The sequence below is a fragment of the Mesoplodon densirostris genome, chromosome 9, assembly GCF_025265405.1.
Source record: "Mesoplodon densirostris isolate mMesDen1 chromosome 9, mMesDen1 primary haplotype, whole genome shotgun sequence".
Lineage (NCBI taxonomy): Eukaryota > Metazoa > Chordata > Mammalia > Artiodactyla > Ziphiidae > Mesoplodon > Mesoplodon densirostris.
The window spans coordinates 39,184,034-39,198,172 of record NC_082669.1 but is presented as its reverse complement, the minus strand read 5'-3'; the positions used below and the strand labels follow the sequence as shown (position 1 = coordinate 39,198,172).

Below are 14,139 nucleotides of genomic sequence, written 5' to 3'. Positions count from 1 at the left end.
CGCCTTTTTTTAGATAAAGAAACAATCATGTATAATTGAGTAACTTGTTGGAGATAAGTTAGTGACAGAATCAGTATTAAAATTCTAGCTGTCTACTTTTTTTTTATTGAGGAATATTAACCATCATACTATTTCCCATGTGGTACTTTGTTAGTAACTCTTAATCATAGTAAGGAAAGCCCGTAACTTTTTCTTTTTTTTTTTTTTTCTCTGATTTATGTTTACTGCCTCATCCTATACTTTCTCCTTAGGCCTGATTCCGTGTTCTCTCCCCGACCCCCGACTACACATTGTATCTGCCCCCATACCCACTCCCCAAGTATATGTTATATGGTTTTCTGGAGGTGGCTAGTGTTTCAGGGAGTTTCAAATGAATGCCCATAACTTATTCTTAATTCTGGATACAAATATTATTGAGTCATTTAATCCTAGGTTATAATGAACTACTTTATTATAACTGACTATAAGAATGACTGTAATAGGCAAATAATCCGAAAATGGTGAATAATTCATGAGGATTGAAAAAATGTTTTAAACTTTTATTAGAAAAATAATATCTTTGTTTCTCTAAGAATTCTTAACCTAGCAGCCAAAATGAGAAAGTGACTTTGAAGTTTGCATTGGGGGCTGGGAATTTTTCTGAGTTCATCTAGGCTGCCATCCTGATTTGACTTCATGCTGGAGATAGCCTTTCCTCCTTAGACTGCTGTAAAACTTGGAACTGACAGTTTTTACTTCTCTTTCCAAATTTTGGATTGAATTTAGTTTTAACTGCTTTCAGCCATTCAGAAAACACCATTCAATAGCATGAGGTCTTCTCTTTCACTTGGCTAAATAAAAGTGGTTAATATATTCACTGAAAAGGGAGTTGGTTAGAGTATGCGAATAGAGTTGGTTTTTTAAAAAAGATTATATCTAAACTGCAGGTGGTCTGAACAGACTGTGGATATGGAGACATTTTTACTTGACTAACCAATGTGCTGTGTGTAAACATTTACTGCAGTTATCATTTATTGACTCCTACCGTTTGCATGCTATACTATAACACCATATAGTTACATATTTAAAAGGCAGATATTTATCATACCTACAAAATGTGTTGAGCATGTTTTGAATATAGTAGGACTCGGTTACCTTTATCTTGACGTCATTTTCTTGTGTGTTTGTTCAGCAAGCATATCTAGTGTTTATCTAACTGGATTCAACCAAAGTCATGTATATGTTTGTTCTGGGCTGGTATGGTAGGTCCTAGTACTCAAGGCACCTCACTCCAAAAGATAGAAACCATTGACCCTCCAGGAACAGGGGAATGGTGTAGTAAATCTCTCCTTTTATAACTGATACCTTGGTAAATTTATATTATGTGCTATTGTTTCTTCATAGCCAAAGATACAGTGAACAGTTGAATTAAAATAACCGGATCTATATTTCTAGGAATAATTGAATTAGTATAACTAATAGGAAAAATAATTTAAAATAAATAAAAGGGCTGTTGGCTCTGGGGAGTATGGTTAACTAGACATTTTGAAAATCCATCTTGTAAAACAGATGCTGAAACATGTTCACAAATATGTAACTTTTAATCTATTGCTGATCTCCCAAGAAAGCAAGAGGCAGGGAAATAGAGTAGCTGAAACCAGGATGGAAAGCAGCGGGAAAGATAAAAGCCTGTGCTGCTGTAGGGGCAAATCAAAGTACCAGAACTCTAGAACTTTGTGATTAACCCTTTCAGGGCAAACTAGGAGATGCTTTTAAGAGGTTACACCCTTAGTGAATGGGTGGGCTGGGAAAAATCTGCAGCCTGCACAGGGAGCCTATGAGATGACCCATCAGACCTTGCTCTGAATAGGGCAAAAAAAATAGAAAAGGATCCTCTGGGAATTGGTAAACATAGGTCTGTTCTCCCAAGGGTTATGGTGTAATTTTATACTACCCCTATGGTTAAGGAATTTCCAGCCCAGGAAACTGATATGGTTACAAGCAGCTCTTCTTAGCACCTAGTAGAAGCAAATCCAAATCTTCTCTGGGTAGAAGAGAATAAGGTGCTCTTATTCTAATCTCCTCAGGGGTCCAACAGATTAAATTCAGTTAAATTTGAGTTCACAATAAAACAAACACACCATCATGCATAAGGGCCAACAGAAAGAGCAAATCACAGATACAGACCCATATGAAAAGTCAGATATTAGAAGACATTTATTGGGACTTCCCTGGTGGTCCAGTGGTTAGGATGCCGTGCTTCCACTGCACAGGGCATGGGTTTGATCCCTGGTCAGGGAACTAAGATCCTGCATGTGGAACAGCCAAAAAAAAAAAAAAAAGAAGAAGAAGAAGACATGTATTCAGGAAATAAAAGATAACATTGAAAAAAATGAGCAAGTTCTCAGTTTTGAGACTATCAAAAATGATCAACTGAGTTTGAAAAAGGGCCAGAAACTCATGGAAATGAAAAATAAAAGATACAACTCAGCAGGGGTTAGAGAACTAATTGAAAAGAGGATTAGTGAAATGCAAATGACATTGGAAGAACTCACTTAGAAGGCAGCACATAGGTGAATGGAGCACAGGCTCCAGACACGCAGGCTCAGCAGCCATGGCTCATGGGCTCAGCCGCTCCGCAGCATGTGGGATCTTCCCGGACCGGGGCACAAACCCGTGTCCCCTGCATCGGCAGGCGGACTCCCAACCACTGCACCACCAGGGAAGTCCTGATAAGCCACTCTTTTTGGTACACATAGATGGAAACTAACTAAGCAAAAAGTAATCAAATAATCCAATTTATAAATAGTTTGGGTTCATTCCAGGGAAATGTTTAACATTAGAAAATGAATATAATTCATCATATTAACAGATTAAGAGAAAAGTCATATAACCATCTTAAGAAATGCCAAAAGATCTTTAGGTATCATTCAACATTCATTCATGATAGAAACTCTTGGAAGACATTTTTAACCCATTAAAGGATAACGAAACTCTATATACCAGGGAGCATAAAAATCCTAGTAGCATTAGTGCTAATGGTGAAATACAGGAAAATCCTACATAACCATCAGCAGTAGAATAGATTAATTGTAGTTTATTCATACTAGGTAGAACTATAAAGTAGTAGAAATGAATGAACTTCATACATACTCTTCATGAATATGTAGATGTACCTCAAAAATAAATATTGAAATGTCTTAATATATAGTATAAAACTATTCATATAAATTTTAAGACATAAATTTTAACAGTTTAGCATTTAGCAGTACAAACATGTAGTGAAAATATTATAAAATCAGTAATAGTAAATAAAAATTTAGTGATTATATTTGTAGTGGGAAGGAGAGGGATAAAATTGAGGTCATTAAAAGTTATTAGTAACATAGTATTTACAAAGCTGGATGGTGTGTATGCTCACAGCCACACCCTTTTATGTGTATGGAATTTTTCTAATAACGATAGTAAAACTAAGAGAATTGCAGTTAATGTTTATAAAAGTATAACATGTAAAATGAAACATAACTTGTATCATGAAAGAATATTAGAGTGCTAATATCCTAATTTACATAGTAGGAAATTAAGAGAGTTGAAAGTGGATAAATGATTAACCGTGGGTATTTAAAGTTAAAAAGAAACTCAAAAAAACTAAAGTAATAGAAATTTGGGGTATTGAGAGGACGCTGGGAGAAAATGTAAAGTGGAAAAACAAGTTAAATCCTTTGTTTGCAAAGCCAGTTAAGTTTGTAATGTCTAAGCTTATTAAATCAAGAAGCAGCAACTTGTGCACAGAGCTGAGAGTTCGAGAAACCGCTCCCAGAGGAACTGGAGAGAGTGCCGGTGTTTCCAGCTTTTCCTGCATTGCAAGCTCTTCTGTACTCCTTGCACCTGACCATATTAATATACTACTATGTTAATAAAAACTAAAAATAAGAGCTGGTTTATCAAAGAAAAAGATGAGTCAGCTTATATTTGGTATAAAACATAAACTGTTGTACATCGATGGGATGGTTAGGGGAGGGGGCCTTGGTAGATATAATCATATGGTGAAATTTCTCATACTGTACTATGTTCTGTGTATTGATAATCTCTAGGGTATTTTTTAAATCTGAAAGTTCTTTTTTTTAAAGAAGTGATTTATTCTTAAGTGGAAGTTTCTAGCACCTTGTCTTTTGCTCCCCAGCAAAGTCGTCCCCAGCTGTATGATGAAAATCAAGAGGAAAATTTGTATTCATAGCAATTTGATACCAGAGCAGATTTTGCTGAAATAATGAATAGGGAGGGTATTGATAACATTACTGTATTTACTGATAGTCTACTCTAACTTTTTTGAGTAGTTGTGAGTTTGCTCCTCTAAAGCCCCCATTTTACCAATAATTATACTTCAGATTTCTTTCTATTTTCTTTTAAAAATCGAAGTTGTTAAATGTTGACATAACCAGAGCTACACACCGCTGTGGCTCTTCTTCTCTGGCAGTTCGTTGGATATTAACTGTGTTTGTGTGCGTGTGTATGCGTTTTCTCCTTAGGCAAATCAAGAGCTTGAGGCATTAGAAGAAGAAATGTTGCAGATGCAAGAATCTACTCATCTTTTTGAAGTGGCTCTTCCAGAGTACAAACAAATGAAGCAGTGTCGCAGAGAGATAACATTGCTCAAGGGGCTCTGGGATGTCATTATTTATGTTAAGGTAAGACACTGCTTTTTGAAAGCATGCTTTTTTTCTTTTAGTATTTCTTTTGTATAAGTATGCAATTTTTAGTGTCTCTGTCATTCTGTTTGGGTTTTATAATGTCTTAAAATATGTGGGTATTAGACTTTTTCCCCAGAATTAGAGTTCAGATATCTCTGAATTATCAGTGCTTTTTGTTTGCCATTCTGAATGAAACTTGGTATTATGAGTTGACTGCTTCAAATCCTTCTTGAGAGTTACGTAGGATATAAACAAAACTTAATATATACCACACACATATGGTCACTTGTGCATACAAACTGATGTGTACACCCATGGTTATACTTCCGTACATGTGCATATATAAACAGGCCTAACTAAAAATAAAGTTACTTTGTCTGTATTAATTAAATTGCAAACTTAAGTGTAAAAATAAGTTCTAGGAACTAGGCATATTGCAATATGTGTTATACATTATTTTCTTTGAAGTTAGTTGAAAGCCAGTGAAGATATTAACAATGCATAGAACATGGTCAAGAAGCTCATGAGAGTTTTGTCTATAACGGATGAAGATTTTCTTATGAAAGCTTATCTTATGTGTAGAATTATAAAAATATGGTATTTAATGGTAACATTATTTATCAATTCATTCAGAGTATTCAGGATTAAATGATAATGATGATATGTGTATGGAATTTGTCATTGCTTCTAGAAATGAACATATCACAATGTTTTAGCCTTAGGTTTGACATGTTCTGACAACTTTTTTTGTGGTGGGAAAGTTTTGACAGGTGCAGTTAATACTTAAATAATTGACTTTCCCCTGGATGATGGAGCCGCTGTGTATCATCAGTTTAGATATTTTGCTGCGGAGACTTGCTTTCACCAAATGTTGTTGACACTTTTATCTGCTTGTGCGTTTTCAGAGAAGCATTGATAATTGGACTAAAACCCAGTGGAGACAGATTAATGTGGAACAGATGGATGTGGAACTCAGAAGGTTTGCCAAGGCAAGTTCCATAACTGTCTGTGACGACGATTTATCTTCCTCAGCACCACCTTCTTCCATCTTCCCTAACCTAATGTCTGCTGTGCTGGACCGCATGTCCTTATTTACTTCAAACAGGATGATTTGAGACAGGATTTTTTTTTTTCACTCTCAGCCAGTTGCACTTGTAATCAAGCCTACCTTTCTGTGAATGAGTGGATAAAAGCATATTAGAGCTAATGAATTGATGAGCAGTGGCTATCATCAGGCGCTCCCTGTGGCTGTCTAGAATGGAGGGCGGGAGGTGAAGCGCAGGGCTGAGAGGTTAGGCTTACGAAAGCTGTCGAATTCTTTCTCTAGCAGCTGTAAGCATACTGTATCTTCAAAGGTACCTTTCGGTTGTGGACTTTGGGGCAACTAGTTGGGGTAACTTGTGGATGTGTATGGAATACTGTGATCTTTGTTCTTATTACTGCCCACTCCAACATCGCAAGGGGGCTCAATGTAACAGAACTGAGCTTTTTTTGAATTTCGTGCTTTGATAGCTAGTCCCCATGGCCCTATGCCCTCTGAAGAGAGTAAAGCCTCTTTGGATAAAGCCAAATGCATGTTTGGATAAAGCCAAATGCGTAGCCACGAAAGGCAGTTCAGAAGTAGCCAGGCCTTTTTTTTGCTTTCTTCTTGCTCCAGAACATCCTCATCCCGACTCAGTCCTGTGCTCCACTCCAGCCAACTCTTCCCATTTTTTTCTGCCCTTTTTATCCTGGCCCCAAGAACCCTAACTAGAACAGCCCATCATTCTTTTGCATGCTCTAGGGTCACTGTGCCTCTTTTCTGTGCTCACTCCCTGCCCGTCTCCTTGCCCAGTGGACTGTCTCACTTCAGAGTGACAGTTTGACCCCCACTCTCAGCTGAAGATATTTTTCCTTTTTCTTTCTTTCTTTCTTTTTTTTTTTTTTAAAGAAGTAGCATTGTCCTTTTGTGCTGTGCTGGGATTGTTGTTTTATTAGGGGTTTTCTCATTCACAATTGTTAATGTTGTTCCGTGAACCAAGAAGACAGCCAAGTCAAGGGCCCTGTTTGACACGTCTTAAAATCATGACTATTTAGTTCCAAGGAACAAACACTCACAGGTAACCAGCATTTCAGGGCTACCATTTAAACAAGTCAGGTCTTCCGCAGGGAGGTGTTAGTAATCCAGGTAACAATCTCAGTTTCCTGCTTATTTATGTTTCTAGAGGAAGCACTCTTCACTGCACATGTCCCGTAAACTCTATTAATTCTCTACATTTAATGACCCTTGGGTTTCCTCATGGGACATCAAGTTAGAGCCTGTGAATAAGAAACCAAGGTATCCAAGTGGCTTGTACACAGTGGACTCGTAATATATGAGTGAGTGGATCCTTTTCTGTTTCTCTAGTTTTAGTCTTTAACCTGGGGACTTAAATGTTTTTACTTTCTTCCTATCCAGGGAAATGTAAATTTATTCTTTCAAAGGAGGAAAATGATAAAACATATTATTATTTTGGGGTACCTAGTTTTTTGTCTCTTTTCTTTAGGAAATTTGGTCTCTCGATAAGGAAGTCCATGTGTGGGACGCTTACTCAGGCCTGGAAGGCACAGTGAAGGACACGATGACCTCCCTGAGGGCCGTTGCGGAGTTACAGAGCCCTGCCCTCAGAGACAGGCATTGGCACCAGCTGATGAAGGCCACTGGGGTCAGTTTCCTGAGTCTCACTAATTGAATATTTTTGTGACTGAAGTGTGATTCCTTGGTTTACATCATTCACCTGGGATGAAGTGGGATTTGGGAAAAGGTTTCTGGTCAGATGCAAGAGGTCAAGCTCTTTGAGATGTGACCAAGGACTAGTCCTGCAGATATTCTAGTTTTAGCCCCTGCTATGGACTAAATATGTTACCCCCTCCAATGCCCCCAATTCATATGTTGAAGCCTGAGTTCCTAATGTGATGGTGTTTGGAGATGGGACCTTTGGGAGATAGTTTGGTCATGAGAGTAGAATTCTCATGTATGGGGTCAGTGCCCTTGTAAGGGGATGAAGACCCCAGAGCTTTCTACTGTCTACCATATGAAAATAAAACAAGAAGACAGACATCTGTTAAACAAGAACAGAGCCTTCACTGACAACCCAACCAGGCTGGCACCCTGATCTTGGACTTCTAGCCTCTAGAACTGTGAGAAATAAATGTTTGTTGTTTAAGCCTCCCAGTCTATGGTGTTCTGTTAGAGCAGACAGAAGTGACTAAGATACCCCCTGCCCCCGCCAACCTTTTATCTCTTACTGGCCTATATGCCCTGAAATAAGACACTTAACAATTCTGTTTTGAGTTTTTTTATTAATAAAGTGAGAGGGATGCTATCTACTCTCATAATCAGAGGAATCTTGTAAGGATCAAGTAAGATAATGTGAAAGCATTTTATAGAGCATGACATGGCTGCAAAGAATCTTATATTTTGTGGAGAGGATCAGAGAGTATTAGAAGTGAATTTAGAGGGAGAGAGAATTCAGAAATAGTGATTTTTTTCTCCCCACAATTTATTTAATAATGGCATCCTTTTTTGATGGTCTTTTGATGTTTTTTTTCTAATTTTTTTTAGAGATACATTTTTTTAAGATTTTTTTTTGATGTAGACCATTTTTAAAGTCTTTATTGAATTTGTTACAGTATTGCTTCTGTTTTATGTTTTGATTTTTTGGCTGCAAGGCATGTGGGATCTTAGCTCCCCGACCAGGCATCGAACCCGCACCCCTGCATTGGAAGGTGTAGTCTTAACCATTGGACCACCAGAGAAGTCCCAGATGGTTTTTTATTTTATTGCAAAATATAGAATTATTTCTCATGTGTCTGTACCATTTGAGGTTATATTTTCTTGCCTTTCTACATCTATTTAGGAGCAAATATACCAAACTTACACTTTATTTTTCGAGGAAGGTGACCTTCATGAGTTTAAAATGCATAAAATGCAGCCTGATGTGAGTGTTTTCTGCTAGGCACACATCGTGAAGAAGGGCTCTCATGATTTGAAGACAAAGTTTGCAGGGTGGGGAAACTGAGGAAAGGGGCAGCCTGGTGAAGTGGGGGTGGCCTAAGCTTCATTGGTCCAACTCTAACACCTAGTATCTCTTGGATCTTGGGCCAGTTACTTGCTCTCTGTACCTCAGTTGCCCCTTCTATGAAATACAAGTAATGCTATAATGCTGCCATGCAGACTTGGTGAGATGAGATTATATATAGACCCTAACACATAGCAAATCCTCAATAAATGGTCCCTGAAGTTTTTATTGTAATACTTTCCATAGAGTCTTTTAGGCATTGCATATTTAGGCTTTATAGCTGATTAATTTATTCTTTCAGAAAATCTTTATTGAGTCTCCCAACATGGAAGGTATACTGTGTGTCCCACTCCCCGACCCCTGCTCAGATTAGCCCCAGTGAGCTTTCTTCTTACCACAGTGTCTTGCCTGTGTCATGCCCTTCTGCAAGCTAGGAAAAGGTACTTCTCTGGCAATTGAGAAAAAGGCATCTTCCTCCAGGCTGATCTGGGGCATCAGAACAATGACTAGATCCAACCTCCAGTTGTCACCTGGGCAAGGGGTCCATATTCACTGCACAAACTATGCAGCTAATCGGGGGCCTTGTTATGCATCCCAGTTCATTCCTTCTCTAAGACAGACCTGACTCCCATCAGTTCTGGAGTGAGGTCAAAAGTGATCAGAGATAGGGTGACCAACTCATCTGGTTTGCTCAGAACTTCCCAGGTTTTAGCCCAGGAAACCCTCCAGTCCTGGGCAAACAGGGATGTTTAGTCATCCTGTGCAGAGCCGCGCATGGTGATGAGCAACATTACTGATTGAGGAGAGCCAGAGAGGACTGCACCTTCCGAGAAGCAGGGACTGGATATTCGTAGCAGGGGCAGGAAAGGAAATGGCTTCCTTGCAAATGTGTGGTGGGATCAGCTGTTCATTTGTGAGGGACATGGGTGAGTCTGGGCACTTAGGAAGAGCTGAGAGCTTCTTAACAAATATGGAGGTGGGGAAAGTGGGGAGTCAATAAGATGATGAGGAAATGTGAGTGACTTTTTCACATGGTAAATATGAATAATGACAGTATAAGTAAGAATAATTTTTTTTTGCCAAGGAACTAAGATTAAGTCAATGATGAAACTAGGTTAAAGCACGGAAGCAACTGGGAATTATGTTCAGTGAATAGAGTACCTAAGGAAGAGAAGACAAATGAGCTATTACCTGATTCCTGGGATTTCAACCAAATTATAATAAATGAACAATGTGATTCTCTTTAAAAATGGGTTTTGTGGGCAAAGGAGGTAAGAAATGAGCTGACAAGGGAGGGTTATGAAACAAAAGAAAGTACTGTAGTATGAACGTGGCCTCAACCTCAGCCCTCGCTTCAATGGGTGATGCCTCAGTAACTGTGAGTAAAAAAGCAACGTCTTTGGTTGTCTGCACATTTCAGAACTCGAAATGTACTCAGCAGCTGACTTGAGTATATTTAGCTAAGTTTCATTCCTCTGGCCATTAGGTAGAAGGAACCATTAATATATGTGGAATATAAATTCTGCCTTTTTTTTGTTCCTAATCAGGTCAAGTTTTCTATAAACGAAACCACAACTTTGGCAGATTTGTTAGCCTTGCGGTTACACCAAATGGAAGAGGATGTCCGAAGCATCGTGGACAAAGCAGTGAAAGAGCTGGGGACTGAGAAGGTGTTGTCCTTGGGCTGTTTCTTTTTACCCTGAGCTAATTCTGTGCACTGGCACGTAAGCAGACTCAGGGAGAAGTCCTCCTGCCATAGTTGTGTGGAGATATGTTTCCCTGGGTAGGAAACAGCTTCCTTCTAAGCCACAGTTAATGTGTAAAACAAGAGAGTTGACCCAGTTGATGATGACGATTATAGCAGAAAACATTTATATATCGTTTACTTGGTAGCAAGCACTGCTCTCAGAGCTTTATATTAATTCATTTAATCCTCTGAGGATTATCCCTATTGTACAGATGAGGAAACTGAGGTATAGAGAAGTAATTAACTTACCCAGGTTCAACAAGGGACCTGGGATTCACATTCTGGCACTCAGAGTACTACCCAGAAAGTAAATAATATCTATCAGAGCTTTTTTTTTTTTTTTTTTTACATCTTTATTGGAGTATAATTGCTTTACAATGGTGCGTTAGTTTCTGCTTTATAACAAAGTGAATCAGTTATACATATACATCTGTTCCCATATCCCTTCCCTCTTGCGTCTCCCTCCCTCCCACCCTGCCTATCCCACCCTTCCAGGCAGTCACAAAGCACCGAGCTGATCTCCCTGTGCTGTGTGGCTGCTTCCCACTAGCTATCTGTTTTACATTTGGTAGTGTATATATGTCCATGCCACTCTCTCCCTTTGTTACAGCTTACCCTTCCCACTCCCCATATCCCCAAGTCCATTCTCTAGTAGGTCTGTATCTTTTTTCCCGTCTTACCCCTAGATTCTTCATGACATTTTTTTTTCTTAGATTCCATGTATATGTGTTAGCATAAGGTATTTGTCTTTCTCTTTCTGACTTACTTAACTCTGTATGACAGATTCTAGGTCCATCCACCTCACTACAAATAACTCAATTTCGTTTCTTTTTATGGCTGAGTAATATTCCATTGTATATATGTGCCACATCTTCTTTATCCATTCATCCGATGATGGACACTTAGGTTGCTTCCATCTCCTGGCTATTGTAAATAGAGCTGAAATGAACATTTTGGTACATGACTCTTTTTGAATTATGGTTTTCTCAGGGTATATACCCAGTAGTGGGATTGCTGGGTCATATGGTAGTTCTATTTGTAGTTTTTTAAGGCACCTCCATACTGTTCTCCATAGTGGCTATACCAATTCACATTCCCACTGGCAGTGCAAGAGTGTTCCCTTTTATCCACACCCTCTCCAGCATTTATTGTTCCCAGATTTTTTGATGATGGCCATTCTGACCAGTGTGAGATATCTCATTGTAGTTTTGATTTGCATTTCTCTAATGGTTAATGATGTTGAGCATTCCTTCATGTATTAGTTGGCAATCTGTATATCTTCTTTGGAGAAATGTCTATTTAGGTCTTCTGCCCATTTTTGGATTGGGTTGTTTGTTTTTTTTTGATATTGAGCTGCATGAGCTGCTTGTAAAATTTGGAGATTAATCCTTTGTCAGTTGCTTCATTTGCAAATATTTTCTTCCATTCTAAGGGTTGTCTTTTGGTCTTCTTTATGGGTTCCTTTGCTGTGCAAAAGCTTTGAAGTTTCATTAGGTCCCATTTGTTTATTTTTGTTTTTATTTCCATTTCTCTAGTAGGTGGGTCAAAAAGGATCTTGCTGTGATTTATGTCATAGAGTGTTCTGCCTATGTTTTCCTCTAAGAGTTTGATAGTTTCCGGCCTTACATTTAGGTCTTTAATCCATTTTGAGCTTAGTTTTGTGTATGGTGTTAGGGAGTGTTCTAATCTCATACTTTTACATGTACCTGTCCAGTTTTCCCAGCACCACTTATTGAAGAGGCTGTCCTTTATCCACTGTACATTCCTGCCTCATTTATCAAAGATAAGGTGACCGTATGTGTGTGGGTTTATCTCTGGGCTTTCTATCCTGTTCCATTGATCTATATTTCTGTTTTTGTGCCAGTACCATACTGTCTTGAATACTGTAGCTTTGTAGTATAGTCTGAAGTCAGGGAGCCTGATTCCTCCAGCTCCGTTTTTTGTTCTCAAGATTGCTTTGGTTATTCAGGGTCTTTTATGTTTCCATACAAATTGTGAAATTTTTTGTTCTAGTTCTGTGAAAAATGCCAGTGGTAGTTTGATAGGGATTGCATTGAATCTGTAGATTGCTTTGGGTAGTAGAGTCATTTTCACAATGTTGATTCTTCCAATCCAAGAACATGGTATCTCTCTCCATCTATTTGTATCATCTTTAATTTCTTTCATCAGTGTCTTATAATTTTCTGCATACAGGTCTTTTGTCTCCTTAGGTAGGTTTATTCCTAGATATTTTATTCTTTTTGTTGCAATGGTAAATGGGAGTGTTTTCTTGATTTCACTTTCCGATTTTTCATCATTAGTGTATAGGAATGCAAGAGATTTCTGTGCATTAATTTTGTATTCTGCTACTTTACCAAATTCATTGATTAGCTCTAGTAGTTTTTCGGTAGCATCTTTAGGATTCTCTATGTATAGTATCATGTCATCTGCAAACAGTGATAGCTTTACTTCTTCTTTCCCGATTTGGATTCTTTTTATATCCTTTTCTTCTCTGATTGCTGTGGCTAAAACTTCCAAAACTATATTGAATAAGAGTGGTGAGAGTGGGCAACCATATCTTGTTCCTGATCTTACTGGAAATGCTTTCAGTTTTTCACCATTGAGGCCGATGTTGGCTGTGGTTTTGTCATATATGGCCTTTATTATGTTGAGGAAAGTTCCGTCTATGCCTACCTTCTGCAGGGTTTTTATCACAAATGGGTGTTGAATTTTGTCGAAAGCTTTCTCTGCATCTATTGAGATGATCATATGGTTTTTCTCCTTCAATTTGTTAATATGGTGTATCACATTGATTGATTTGCATATACTGAAGAATCCTTGCATTCCTGGAATAAACCCCACTTGATCATGGTGTATGATCCTTTTAATGTGCTGTTGGATTCTGTTTGCTAGTATTTTGTTGAGGATTTTTGCATCTATGTTCATCAGTGATATTGGCCTGTAGTTTTCTTTCTTTGTGACATCCTTGTCTGGTTTTGGTATCAAGGTGATGGTGGCCTCATAGAATGAGTTTGGGAGTGTTCCTCCCTCTGCTATATTTTGGAAGAGTTTGAGAAGGATAGGTGTTAGCTCTCCTCTAAATGTTTGATAGAATTCGCCTGTGAAGCCATCTGGTCCTGGGCTTTTGTTTGTTGGAAGATTTTTAATCACAGTTTCAATTTCAGTGGTTGTGATTGGTCTGTTCATATTTTCTATTTCTTCCTGATTCAGTCTCGGCAGGTTGTGCATTTCTAAGAATTTGTCCATTTCTTCCAGGTTGTCCATTTTATTGGCATAGAGTTGCTTGTAGTAATCTCTCATGATCTTTTGTATTTCTGCAGTGTCAGTTGTTACTTCTCCTTTTTCATTTCTAATTCTATTGATTTGAGTCTTCTCCCTTTTTTTCTTGATGAGTCTGGCTAATGGTTTATCAATTTTGTTTATCTTCTCAAAGAACCAGCTTTTAGTTTTATTGATCTTTGCTATCGTTTCCTTCATTTCTTTTTCATTTATTTCTGATCTGATCTTTATGAGTTCTTTCCTTCTGCTAACTTTGAGGGTTTTTTGTTCTTCTTTCTCTAATTGCTTTAGGTGCAAGGTTAGGTTGTTTATTCGAGATGTTTCCTGTTTCTTAAGGTAGGATTGTATTGCTATAAACTTCCCTCTTAGAACTGCTTTTGCTGCATGCCTTAGGTTTTGGGTC

At 38.2% G+C, this 14,139-nt stretch overlaps 1 protein-coding gene across 1 annotated transcript in view; it reads left to right on the top strand.

The window, feature by feature from the left end:
* DNAH11 (dynein axonemal heavy chain 11) overlaps nt 1-14,139 on the top strand; it is a 313,208-nt gene that overhangs the window by 64,327 nt on the left and 234,742 nt on the right. The window contains exons 21-24 of the mRNA XM_060108331.1: nt 4,509-4,667; nt 5,576-5,659; nt 7,196-7,354; nt 10,258-10,380. Coding sequence (XP_059964314.1) covers nt 4,509-4,667; nt 5,576-5,659; nt 7,196-7,354; nt 10,258-10,380 — 525 coding nt within the window. The remainder of the gene's footprint in view (nt 1-4,508; nt 4,668-5,575; nt 5,660-7,195; nt 7,355-10,257; nt 10,381-14,139) is intronic.